We start from the raw sequence: 15,177 nt of genomic DNA on the forward strand, positions 1-15,177 counted from the left end.
TTTTTATTTTAACATAGTCCAACTGAGGAATTATTAATTTCATACTTCTGCAATTTTTCAATGGCAAATGTTTCTTGTTTTTTCTCTCCGAATTATGTGTGTTTCTTAGCTCTGTGTGTGTGTGTGTATTTATTTTAATGTAGGTGGTGGTTTATACAATACAAATGTTGGAATTACTTTAAGGAAGTTCGCTACTCAGTTTCAAAATAACACTAGTATATATTGATAAGGGATTAATAAAGGAACAAAAAGAACAAAAATAAAATATAGGTCAATGTGCTTGTTTTCGAGATATTAGCCATTGAAATTTTGGCGGGAAAATATTCTCTCTTGACTTTTCATAGTTTTATTATTGACAAGTAAAAGTTCTCAAAAACTATTAAAAAATAATTAAGATTTTATAAGACTTTTACAGATGGCTTATAATTATGCATGTGAAAGATTTTTAAAAAGAAAAATGGGGGTCAATGGGCAAAATATTTTAAGGCATTCAAATAGATAAAACCAGAGGATTCCGAAAATCTGACAAAAATTCCAAAACATGACAAGCGAACTTCCTTAAACAGCTTTATATGTAACGAATTCGACTTCTTGTAAAATATCCTAAAACTTATTTCATAAGTTAACCCTGGTATACTACGGATGCAATAGTTTACTGAGGACTGATATATGAAACAGTTTACCAAAAATAATGTCATAAGTAAGCATACATCATATATGTAATTTAGCGCAAATTAATTCTGTGCTGGGGTGAAATTGATACCTTTGAACAATAAAATTTTGCGCAATGGTATATCTTAAAAATAGCAGTTGGCGCAAAAAGACTGAAGCCAGGCATCATTCGTTAAGAAACGATATTGAGACTTAATTTCCTACCCTATCTAACTCTCCCTATATTTGCTGTGGCAGTCAAAATTGTTTTCCCGTTTGTTTCTCAATACCTTTTTATTGAACAAAATAAATGTCATTTTGTGAACACATGAACACGCTGATAACCTTCCCCTCGGTATATTTGTTTCCAGTTTGTTGTGAGATATGGATAACGAATTTTCCCATACCATCTATCTGCATTGAACCGTAAGAATTCATCATAGAAGTTGTACTGTACACCGATAGTCAACGACCCCCTTGAACGGGTAACACACCAGGCCCTTGCAATTGCGATAATATCTCCCCAAGGATTAAGTGCATCACCATATCGTCCTAACCCGGAGTGTTCGACAGAGCTAAACGTCACAACAGCGTCAAATAGTTCCATCTTTTCATTAAGGAAATTCATTCTGAAATCATACGGTAACATTGTTTTAACAAGAGGGTGCTCCGATACTATTTCCGCATATTCTAGTGTCACTACTTCACGGGCACCTGCCTCCAATACACATGCTTCAACCCAAGGAATTTCTGAGCCTATCACTAAAACACGTCCTCCTTTTATATTCGGTGCATGTTGTAGTCCATCACGCAAGGCATTTGTTTCAATAGCTCCATAATTGCCATTTAACTGACCTCGTTTTGCAAGGGCAATCCAATCCTCAATAAGTTTTTCACTCCAAACAAGCTTTTTATCTTTTTGACCTAAATACTGTTGATTTAGATAATACTTCTTCAAATGTATTCGTCCATTCATTGTAAATTCGTCAATCAATTCTGTCGGTATCTGTCCTGGTGCTTGAGGTAATCCATGGCCGATATCAATATACTTATTTTTAAACAAAGCTGTACAATTAACGTTTGCTAATATATGATCAAAAAATGGTCCAGGTAACCCTGTTCGTGAAGTGTCACACAACGGACCACAATCTTTCCTTATTGATTCAATTGATGTTAATAAGTTCGAAATATAAGCTGAAGATGAACCAGATATATACGGAGCATCTGAATTAACTTTAACTAATTTATAAGTAAAATAGTCTGACAACTGTGAGTATACAGAAAACAGCATCGTAATACCTAAACACACTATAACTATTCCTAGTCTTTGCCTATATTGCATCGTTTGTACACCTGTAAACAAACAAGAGAAAAATAATCTAATGAGAAAGTACACAGTATCCTTGTGAAATGTATTACTTACAAAAACTAAGTATTTAAGTCCATCCAACCTCAATAACCGCTGAAATTTAAGTACGAAATATCATAACAACTGCTTCTTTAAATAAAAAACAGACTGTATTTTTGGGTGTACAATTTCGATGAAATTAGATGCCATTTTCGAGAACACAATGTAAAATTACGTAACTTTATACACAACATGAATCTGTATCTTATTTCAAATTCTCATATTATATGATGATATGTTGGGTATCTAAATAGATTTTTTTTTTAATTTTTCATCGCATTATCTTGTAAAATTTCTCATAGGCAAAAATGACCCGTGTTGTTTTTTGAGAAAGAAACAAGCTATCAGCTTGATCGAAATTGCAGATTTTGATTAGAATTAACTTGTGCGGTATGCGTATGGCTAGTCTCTTGTTTTACAAGAGAATAAACTAGTTATGCAAACTAGTAGGGTATTTAATAGATTGCAAACGGGTTTTAAGTTTATCGAAGGCTGGGCGGTGACCACTCGACTTGCAGACAATTTTTTTTTATTGTTAAATGTTTATAAGACATGTGCAGTGAATGTGTATTTTTAGTATACTGATTTGTAATGTTTATTTTTATAGATTTGACACGGTGAAGTGTTTTAGCAGCGGTGTTTAGGACATTATTGTTTGATGAAAATACATTTATAGAGAATTGATTATGTTAATTATGTTGAATAAATGGAAATGGTCACCGTGGTCAGAAATAGTCTTGTCTTATTTATATAGATATATACAATATGAGTCCGTCTAGAGCAGAAATGGGGGGGGGGGGGGGGGGGGGTACAAGAAAATAACAGCAAAGCACATAAATATATTATGTTCGTTTGAACATCGTGAACTAAGAACATAATCGCATTTATGTAGTTTTATTAGAATACATTTTTTTGGGGTATCTAATATACGTGTTTTTACTTATTAATAAATTATAGTATGGAGCTTCGAGATATTTGTAAACTTTTAAAGTAAAGACATATGTTCACAAAACAGGCGATTAAGGTGAGTGCAAATAAGGTTGGATCTTTTTTGTGTATAAGCACAAATTACGCAGAAAAAAAATCCGCGGGAAGATAAAAGATTGATATTTTAAAGCATTTATTTGCATCTCTGCCCCTGGTAAGTTTTTTGTGAAAAAATCTTAAAAATGGGCAATTATCTCATCAATAGAGAAAGCCGGGTACACTTTTTTTATGTTCAGGCGCGTTTTTGAGTTGTCTTAAAAACGTATCATGCAAAATATTTGATACAGCATCTCGCTTCAGAATCCATTACTTTTATAAATTTAGGCTACATGTTGATCTAGTAACTTTGAAAATTTAACAGTACAAAAAATGAAATATATAATAAAATAACTTATTAATGAGTCAAAACTCATAACAACAGAGTAGGCGTATTTGAATAACAAATTTTTACTAAAACCACTTGACAACAGACTTTTAATACTAGTGGATCTTTTTTGTGCATAACTTCCAAGAAAAATTCTTTATTTTGTGTGGGTTATCTATGGCAGTTAGTCTTCAGCCTCTGAAATTTTTAGTTTGCCCATCCACGAAATATTTAATTAGATTTTTTTGGTTGTTTTTATAACGTTCGAAAATTCACCTTGACAACCGATCAGACATAAGTTTTAAGTTGACAAAAGGCATAAAAGTATACTAAATGATGCTTAATAGCAAGTAGATACGTTTGTCTTTCAAAATACAACTGTCATGTAAGGATCGTAATGGTGATATTTTAATTTAGCCTGCTATGCGGGTAGAAGCGCGTCATCCCTATAGGCCTATACAATGACTTCCGTTTTCGCGATTGAAACACTTAGGTGGCGTAATGTGGAGATAATATTGACATTGAGAATCCTGACTGTTAACATGTAATCAATGCAGGGACAAATGGGCTAAGCTTTAGGAGATGCGACACCTGCAGTAGTTACAATGATTAAAACACTGACTTAGTCACGAAGCCTGTATGCAAATATATATAATTATCGCTCAACCATAAAAATGTATTCCAGTTCTTCCATTTTCAGAGAAACTGGGCTTATTTGAAGAAAATGTAACAAATATTTAACAAAGTCATTAAAACCATGAAAATGATATCAAAGAATGTTGCTTACAATAATTAGTGTTTATATTGAAGTTATGTACGGAATGCTATCATTACCACGTGTATTTGTGGTATAATTAATACACGTTTTGAATGTGTATAATTAATACACTTTTTGAATGTATATAATAGGTTAAATGTTTTTCATTGATTGAGTAAAAACTAATCATGATATTTGAACATTTCGTGTTATAGTTCTGGCGCGTGTGTGATTTTAAGATATTGTCATTCAAGGTTCGATTTCGGCGCAGCAAAGTTGTAATCTGTGCTTAACCTCAGTATTTCAGAATTTAGAGAAGGAAGTCCAATGTCTGAAGGTAAGACTGAGCATTCACACATTTCAAGTGGAAATAATAACAAAGTCGTTATTATATAGCAGAATAGCACCTCGATATGGCCGATACATTTGACTTTTTAGCGTGTTTAAACAAGTTGATCTAAAATCAATTTGGTCCGTGAGCAGGACTTTATTTCCAGAAAGCTAAAATAAGTCTCGTTAAAATTCAAGTACGAGGGCAATAAAATTCAACGCAAATTTAACGAAGAAGTTATTTCTGAGATAAACAAGATTCATAGCTATATATGTTCTCCGTTTAGAGACGAAGGTATATCGTATCATTATAAACCTCATAGACAAGGTTTAGGGCAGAAACAAGCCATCATACGTATAACATATACTTCAGTCGGTTTGGGCTACGGTTAGAGATTACGAATCTTATATCTTTGCTTCTTATTCCGAATATTAAACAAAAATCCGTCAGCGGAGTCCAGGGCCATAGCTACTATCAAAGATAAATCCCGTCGTTCACATCCCTTTAAGACAACTTCTAGGCCAGCTCCTATTGAAACAGCTCCTAATATCAATATTATGTTAATCAGTACCAGCGTCAGAATCCGCTGCCCTTTCGAGTCGGCAGCTGGCGGCATGAGCAGTGTCCCAACATGACATGTGCCATACCTGTAAGCAATTTGTCACTGGCGAAAGGATTGTTCACTACTCAAACACAACCAGTATATCACCAATAATAAAAACACAGAAAAATTAACAACGAACAGTAAGTTAATATTTTTTCATATACTTTTCGAGTTCGTAGATGGATACAGAATATCTCATGATGAACTTCTACATTGAATTAAGGCTAGATTACCAGAGTACTGCTTGAGCTCACGTTTTCTAAACACTTGCAAACAGTACCAGTATGCCTTAAATGCTTCCTGTAAGTGGTCTAAATTACATAATATTACTTCATTACCATCATCAGATTACACAGTTTCATAGTATTTGATTCACATTTCACCAAATGCAAAATCGGCAAGCGAGATAAATGAAGTTATATACGCTATCAGCTGGGCACACAAACTGGCTGGATTTAACAATCATTGTAACTCTGATTTAATTACATATTTGCTAATGCAGAGAAAATTAGGACATTTAATCACTAAAAAAGATCCAATTACACCAGGATATTTTGCAAAAAATTGTCATACTTACATGTGGTCAACTAAATAGTAATCCTAAAGATTTGAAAACTGTTTGTATGTGCGTATAAAGCAGTTTAGGTTTTTAAAACTTTTTTCTTGGAACTAGCTATTTGAGAGGCATCGACGTAACAATTTATTCTACACACGTAAATTTGTATTTGGTGAAGAGTAAAAAAAGACATTTATAGAGAAGGGAGAGACGTTATTTCTAGAACTAATTTTGTGACTTTTCCTGTTATTATGTTAGAACGGTTTCTCAAATTAGCTAGTACTATACTAGTATCAAAATCTGATGAATTTATATTTAGATCTACGTATTTTTTCAAATTTAATAATTCTTAGACGTACAGGTCCGTTGTCATATACGAGAACTCGGGAAATACTATTTTCATGTTTGCAGAATATCGGTTTAGACAGTGAAAAGGTTGGACTGCATAGTCTATATGTTCAAAAGGGACAGCGGCTGTTATAAGAGGACAGATTGTTAAAAAAAAACAAGGTCGATGAAAAAATGACACAGCCAAGAACGTTATGTTAGAGACTACTAGTATCCGTTTCTAATAATATTGGAATTGAACTATGTACCTTTCGTCCTTTCTTTATTTTTCGAAGCTTTGCTGCACACTTGTCAAGCGAGCTGGTCTTATATTAAGATGTAGAGTTTATTTTGTGTTCGTTTGAATATATGAATTAGAACATTAATCTAATAACTCTCTATCGGGTAAAGGTGGCAATAAGCTACGAAATTAAAAATTGTTAAAAAGACAATTTGAACCTGAAGAATACTGTAAAACAGCTCTCCCTTTTAGTCACAGAAGCGCTTTCACCAAATTTAGAAATGGTGTAGCCCCACTGAGGATTGAAACTGGGAGATATGAAATTATATATAGCTTTAGAAAACAGAGTGATGGTTTTGTAGAAGACAAAAAGCGCAATTTAGATAATACCTTTATAGTTTGTCATTTGATGTTTAAGAAATACTAAAAAAATTGTATAATTTGACGGAAAATCTTGCCAGGAATAGGCCTGAATTGAATGTGTATTATTTTGTCAAATATCTTTACCAAATCGTTTTAAATGTTGATGAAATTTTAACAAATATAAAAAAAATTGACGACACTTGGAAATTTAGATAAATACAAGTGCCATTTAAAAATTACTTTGTTTTACGTTATTCAATGGGGGAACAAGCACTTACACTAATTATAGATATCTTGTAGCTTAATAAAAGAATTGTATTCGTTACGTATTTATATTGTGACAAAATGTTTGATATAACTTTCTTTCAAACTAGGTTGGGGACTATTACTTCACCTTTAGAGGGAACAATAGCAATATAACAACGTAAAGCTGTGTACTTTCATTAATAATTTAAGTCTTCTGCTCAGACACTTTCTTTATCATTACAAAGATTATATAATACAAATGAATTCTATACAATTTATTGATAGAACAAATCTCTAATGAGTTATGAATCAAGTTAACCTCATGAGCAGGTCAACGTTTATCATATAACTTTGGGCATAATATAAATATCTGTTCTTAAACAACTTAACAATTTATAGCCTTACTTTTGGACAGTACTATATTTGGCTTTAATAACTAAGAAAGTTACGTTGCAATAGTATCAGCACATACTGCTATATAAGCTCGAATAAAAGCCAAAATGCGTACCTCTACTTAAGAGGTGTCAGTCGATCCCGGCTTGTCACTACAACCGCAGCAATTGTCGAAACACCGGCAGCAATGCTGCAATACAACAGCGCGGCATTATAACCAGCTAGTCTTCCGACAACATTAATATTCAGTTCCTGCTCTCATAGAAGTCGTCAAGGGTCGGGGAAGATTACTCAAAGGCAGACCATGTTATAATGATATCAACATCTTGTTATATTCATGAAATACAAATTATCAATAAGTATTTCGAATAACAGATATCCTTCATCAGTATGATGTAAAAGGAGTGTTATCATTCTATGCTGATTGGCCTTTAAATTTTTTTTAAACGTAATATAAATTAAAAACCGAACTACGCTTGTAACTAAAATATAAAAATGCAAGCAAATTAAATATTTACAATAGGGTCTGCTTATGTATGAATCCAAAATGAAACTAACACATCCAGCTGCTGTGTTTAGCACTGCGCGATTTGAAGTATTATAATACTTTTCCATTGATCCCATTTGATGCCAACGTTTTTAATTCTTTTATACAAAATCTTTCCCCGAGTGATTCTCTCCTCTCAGACCAAACAGTGTTGTGGTCACTGATGGTATTAGTCAGTCGTTTGAGATCCGCCACAGTGTGGTTAGGGGATCTCAATTTAAACAATATTGAAAATATAAAATGAAAAATGAAAGAGGACATTGACTAATTTCTAGATAGACTTTTAGATAAGACAATGCAGAAAACTTTTTTTTTATTTTAATTTTGGGTTTTTTGTCACTTCAGGACCTCCCCTTTTCCCCCTCAATTTTAAAGTCTATTCCTTTGCCTCTGATAGGATAGACATGGGGCCAGATAGTATTAACAGGAAAATATTTAAATGGTCAGTCTGAAACTTAACATTGTTAAAAATTAGAATTTCATGGTTAAAAAACATTTGACTGAACTTGAGTGGGTTTACTTTTGCAATACCAATAACTAATGTTAATCAAAAGCATCTTGTTGATACAGACTTTTATACAGTCATGTCAAGAATGTTTGATAGATATATTGATGAATGAAAAAGCATTAATAATCCATGACCTTCCAGACAGGATTATGGGCGGAACAAGATGAAAACGTATGCTAGTTTTAAACACGATTATGTTGTTGAAACCTACTATAAACTGGTAATGTCTTTTAGTGATAGAAGTGGCTTTACAGAATGTAGATGTGTGGTGGCTCCTATTAGGCTGGAAAATGGGACCTATGACAATTTGCGACTGGAAGATAGATGTTGTTTTAGTTGTTTTAATACCGTTGAAGATGAAAATCTTGTTATTTTATATTCTCCTGTTTAAATGATGTTAGACAAATTCTTTTCACTGAATCTCTTAAAATTGATGAAAATTTTAATAATTTATTTTACAGACTGACAACTAAACTATCCACCAAAGATCAAATGACTAAGTTGCAACTACTATAGGTCACCGTAAGGCCTTCAACAAACAAAAGGAACTTGAACTTGATTCAGAAAAACTTACGTTGGGACCTACCTATGCACTACCTGTGTAACACCTACCAACCAAAGTAAACATTTAGGAATAATAAGTTCAGAAATTAAAGAAAATGAAATAAATGTGGAGGATAGACTGTCCCCAGCTCGACACATAAAATGGTTAACGTTAAAAATTGAGCTTAATAGAGATTTCCAATAAAATGACTTTACTCGACATAACCGACCTAACTCGACGTATATCGTCCTATTGCATCGAAGCATGACGGAGGGGAGCATACACTGCATGCATATTTTGCTCTTTGAACACGCATTTTTTGCTGATATAGAGTTAATGTAAAAATCAACCCCAACTAATTTTTTTAATCTTTAAATATTTTGTTATTAAATTTTTAATGATTCTATTGACAAACAAATTTTTAATGGAATAAGTAAGCTAGCAACTTGTAATCAAATACACCCATCATTTCTTGTCATTTCACTTGACCCATATTTCAGTTCTTCACAACATATGAATTTAAAAAACTACCAAGTAAATATTTAGCATGAAAATATTAAAATAATGAAATCCGAAGCGAGAAGGTTATCTCTTTTTTTGTTTTTATAAGTTTTAACGTTTAAAAAGTGGATTCCAACACACCCGAATGTAAAAGGTGTACGCGACTAACTTTAAAAAAAAAATTTTTTCTTTAATTTAATTCAAGATAATTTGACGTGGGCAGAAACTCATATCATTGATACATTTATCAAAAAGTGCTTTTTAGTCTTTAACTATAATAATGCATGGGACGAGGTTTTGATCATGTATACCTAAACGTGCATTCGCAGATACAGGGGTAGAGGGCGTACTCCCCCCTTTCGATTGCCAAGTAATTTTGAACATCTCACATTTTCCACGTTATCTATATACAAATGTTTAGTATAAAATCGTCCAATATTTCTTCGCGTTGCTTCGCTCGGCAGTATAAATTCAATTATCGGGAACTACGCCCTCTTTCAAATATCTTGGATCCGGCCATAACCACAAATTGTATAGCACCAAAAAAAAAAAAATAAATGATTGTCGTTTGACTTTGATAAATACGTTTTAAAAACAACAATGTTTGAACATTAGACATCTCGCACGAGATTTAGAAGTTTAAGACTACATACTGAATTGGATTTTTTCCTGGATTTAGAGCTCACTTAACACGGAAATGTGATACTGGCGTGTAATCTAATGTACACATATTCTTGTTTCTGATGTTTCTTTTAATATAAATATTCATTTATTTAGTTATATATAATCCCACTAACTAATAATTATGTTTCTTTTACTGATAAATTATCATTACATTTTATAGAAACTACATATAATCTGCTATACAGTTATGAACACTAATGGTCCTACAGACACTCTGTGCTTTTGAAATGACACAAGGTCTTGCTTTTCTAGAGTGTTTATGTACTCTTTTACTTAATTTGCGATATGTACAAAAAAGAAGATGTAGTATGATTACCAATGAGACAACTCTTCACAAGAGACCAAATGACACAGAAATTAACAACTATAGGCCACTGTACGACCTTCAACAATGAGCAAAGCCCATACCGAATAGTCAGCTATAAGAGGCCACAAAATGACAAATGTAAAACAACAAAAACGATAAAACTAACGGCCTAATTAATGTACAAAAAAATGAACGAAAGCACAGCAACAAATGATAACCACTGAATTACAGGCTCCTTACTTGACACTCACATCCATACATAATGTGGCGGGGTTAAACATGTTAACGGGCCTGGTGTAACAGTACGAAATAATTGATTAATATTCTAGACTGCATAATTATTCTGTATTTATTAGTTGTAGTTATTTTTAAGATAGTGTTCAGTAGCTGTTAATACTCTAAGATCGGTACATGGAGTTTATTTTGAAATACTAGTAATTGCTGTTTTTGTGCTTCGTTTTAGTCGAACGAGTCAATCCCTTTCTTACTGTTTTAATTATGAGTAGACATGATCATTTGATAAACATACTTCTATGATCTCTATTGGCTTTAAATTGGACATTTATAAAAATTATGTAGCAAAGAGATGCATGCATAAAATAAGTTCTCGACATAAATTGGCTAAAATATCAGACAAGAATTTAGCCTCAAGCTATAAAACTTACAAGCTATAATTTATACGACGAAGATTAATCCTCAAACTATAATACTTATGATGATGATGATACTGATGTATGTCTTATATCCAGCGACAAATATTACATATATATTAAGGATGATGAAATGATAGCGATTCGCTGGATCTAATTGTCCAACAAAATAATTGAACCCGTAATCGAGGCTGGCCTGCTACCAGTCAATTCCATATTTAATAAAAACCTGTTCATATATTTTATGCTTTAAGTGCATATAAAGTGCATATATTATTATTCTAGCAACACTTGTTTTGTTTTGATATCACTTTTTGTTGCATAATTTGTTTGATTTTTTTCCTTGTTTCTTTGTATCAAAAAGCTTAGTTTTTATTGTAAAATGGTGTTCCACAGCTTCCATTATCCTTGTGACTTGCTATTGTACTGATATCCAGTAGGCATGCAATTAATATTCTAAATAGTAAAAAATATTTTTTAACAAGTAGAGATTACCCCGTTTTGATCCAGACTTCCTTACTACTAGCATCTAAGATACATACACTGACAAAATATTGTACCCGCACTCATATTACAATCATCCTGTCTGTTCGTCCGACAGTCTGTCCGTTCAACAAATATTTTTAATTTTCTCTTCACAACCATTAGTATGCTTAGCATGCATTCTTTTGTCGATTTATTCCTTACACTCCTGGGGTCAAACTATCAAACAGAGTCCAAATTGTGTGAATTACGACTACAGTGGCTCGTGCTGTCGTCAACAATAAGCAAATACTCATACCGTATTATCAGATACTAGTATATAAGGCATTGACTTTGAAAAATGAAAACTTTTCAAACGAAAATAAACAGTTTTACAAGAGTAAAATTAACACAAAAATGACAGAAAGTAACCAACGACATCCACTGAATTGAAAGCATCTGACTTGGGAAAGCCAATATAAAATTTGGCCTGATTAAACGCGTTCACCAGCGCTCGACACTCTGGTGTAACAGCACAATATAAAAAAAAAAACCTGTAAAATTCAGTTGGAAATAGCTCAACTAATCAATATTGAATTAAGCCCAAAACAATCACATTTTTATGATAAAAGACACAGAGTACCGATCTTCAAGTACTCCCAGGTACTGAAAGCTTATTCTTAAATGTTAAATTACCTGAGAATATTAAACGTATTTAGTTAAAAAAAATAATAAGGAGATATGGCATAGTTGCCAATAAGAAATGAAGTTGATGTAAGCAATGATAGGCAACCGTACGGCCTTCATCAATGAGAAAAATCCATACGGTATAGTCGACTATAAATGGAACCAACTTGAAAAATATGAAACAATTCAATTGAGAAAACTACCGGCCTGATTTAAAACAAAACAAGTTACGAAAAACAAATATAACAGATATGAACCAACGACAACAAGTGAACCACAGGCTCCTGACATGGGACAGACACATAAAGAACGAGTGCTCAACCCCCACCCCCTAAGCCTTGGACAGTGGTGCAACAGCACGAAATAAGAACAACCTGTAAAAACCTTCCTTCAGAGAGCTTGGTTTACACATATATACATATTCAAAGTAATTATTGATATAAAATGTGTTTTCAGCCGTAAATCACCTTCAGTGGTGATCCTATGCATGGATATGTCGTAGATTTTAACTTTTATATATAAATATATACCTCTAATGCGAGACAAAAATTGAAACTAAACATTTTTGCTTAACTCAATCAATATGTGATACTTTTTAGAATTCACTTCTAGTTGGATTAAAAAGAGTTGTCTTAATTCAAAAACAACTATGACAATATCAAGCCTTACTTATTAAAAGTACGTGTTAAAAAGAAAATTACTGTAAAGACTGAAGTGGCAATATAGTTGTCTTAAAAGTGTAACAAGTATATAAATTGGCATTTTCGTCCACTTTTAATCAGAGATACCTGGGACAGGACATTTTTTTAGCCAATTACTATGAACTATTAATTGATATTTTACTATCCACAGCGGTCAATGTTTATATGCAGATTAGTCATCAATTGCTAATAAATCACACCTTCCAAATTACAATCTATATAACGAATTGGTGTACACATTTATTTACAAGATTCAAGATTCAAGAATTATTGATAACGCTCAGACACATAAATGTGTAACATGAGGTCAAAGTATAATACATAAACAATTGAATGACGAAATGGGCATGCAGTACTATTTAAACACATAGAAATACATTTGTAAATATTTTAGAATAAACAAGCAATTTTCTTAATAAATAATGATAGTCGTTTGTAGACTTCCATATTACATACGGACAATAATCCCTCCGTTTTAATGTATTGCGGATTAATAGTATAATATCTAGGTAAGTATTGGTTTCTATAATTAACAATAGAATCATGTTGACATACAAATAAAATATGAAATTCATCACCAACAAATTTATGACATAATGTACATATTCTCTCTGGTCTAGGTATATTTTGCCAACGGCCTGTCTCGATTGAAATACGTAAGTTCGATGTCCTTAATTTAGTTACCCACCCTCTGTTCTGTTCAGATAGTCTGATCAGATATTTTTCTAATCCAAAGTCCTTTTTAAATGTCCCATAAAATTGTCCCCGAGATGAATTTTCTATATCGCCAAACCATGAGGTAATAAACTGATCACTCAATATTCGGTCGAGATAATTTTTATCACAAAAGCCAATTTGATTCATGAAAATGTATCCTAGACCAGTGTTGTTAAATATTGATTCTACAGAATCAATCCATTTGAAAGCATAATGACCATGATTCTTCAATGATAACATCAGCCTGTACAAAGCACTACTAAGTTTACTACTATTGTTTACAACTTTACACCAATACGAAATCATTCTACATTTAACTCGAATTTGCAGAGGAAATCTTCCCAATTCTCCATACACCATAAAATTGGGTGTAGTATTTCGAACTTTTAAAATTCTTTTGCAATATTTCAAATGCATCTGTTCAATAATTTTCAAATTCTCAAAACCCCAAACTTCAGAACCATATAAAAGAATTGGTTCTATCATGGAATCAAATAATTTCAGTTGCAAATCTATAGGAATGTTTTCGTTTCTAACAATTCTTTGTATAAAATGCATCGATTTTTGTGCTTGATCAATAAGTTTCTTTTTGGTATCTAAAAAAGTACCGTTATATTTAAAGATAACACCTAAATAAGAAAATTTTTCAACAATCTCAAGTTCTTTGTCTTGTAATAAAAATTTAAATTTCTTTTTACTTTTCCTCTTTCTAAAAATCATAACCTTTGTTTTATTTAAATTTACTTCTAATTTCCACTTTTCACAATATAACTGAAAAATGTTTAGTGATCGCTGCATACCTTCTTCTGTTTCAGATAAAATTACAGTATCATCTGCATATAATATAACAAATAATTCAAAAAATATGTGCAATTCACTTTGAAACTTTTCTTTTACAGTTACTAGTGGAATCCCATCTAGACTCTTAAAGTAGTCTTCTAGGTCATTAAGAAAAATTGAAAACAAAAAAGGCGATAAATTCTCCCCCCGTCTTACACCTGCTAAACAGGGGAAAAAATCTGACTGACATCCATTATATTTTACACATGATTTGATTCCTTGGTACATATTAAAAATAACTTTGAAGCACTTCCCTTTGATATTACTCAATTGAAGTTTTCCCCATAAACCAGATCTTGATACCGTATCAAATGCTTTCCGAAAGTCTACAAAAGTACAAAAAAGTTTTTTGCCAAATGAGAAATACAGCTCTATGAGTGCATGAAGTACAAAAATATTGTCTACAGTTGAATACCCCTTTCTAAAACCAGCCTGATTTTCATGTATAAGTGAAATTTCATTTGCAAAAAAATTCAATCGAGTATTGATTATGGAAGTAAATAATTTCCCTATACTACTAATTAATGTTATAGCTCTATAATTATCTGGATCCTTTGGACAACCTTTATTTTTAAAAACTGGTATAATTATTCCTGCTGTCCAGGTCTCAGGAATAATACCTGTATCCAATATCACATTAAATAGTTTAGTGTAAATACATATCAAAAATGGTGGAGAGTTTTTTAAAAACTCATTCAGTATCCTGTCAGTACCAGAGGCTTTGCCATGTTTCAAGTTCTTAATGGCATCCACAACCTCTTGTTCCGTAATGACGCCATTTAAAATTTCATTATAAATTGG

The 15,177-nt window shown here is 32.3% G+C and overlaps 1 protein-coding gene across 1 annotated transcript in view; it reads right to left on the minus strand.

The window, feature by feature from the left end:
- Positions 1 to 926: 926 nt before the first annotated feature.
- The window catches only part of LOC127730226 (uncharacterized), a 30,741-nt gene continuing 16,490 nt past the window's right edge, over positions 927 to 15,177 (minus strand). The window contains exon 2 of the mRNA XM_052238519.1: positions 927 to 2,004. Within this exon, the coding sequence (XP_052094479.1) occupies positions 965 to 1,993 (1,029 nt within the window). The 5' untranslated portion in view covers positions 1,994 to 2,004 and the 3' untranslated portion in view covers positions 927 to 964. The remainder of the gene's footprint in view (positions 2,005 to 15,177) is intronic.

This window comes from Mytilus californianus, unplaced genomic scaffold, assembly GCF_021869535.1.
Source record: "Mytilus californianus isolate M0D057914Y unplaced genomic scaffold, xbMytCali1.0.p SCAF_1, whole genome shotgun sequence".
NCBI lineage: Eukaryota > Metazoa > Mollusca > Bivalvia > Mytilida > Mytilidae > Mytilus > Mytilus californianus.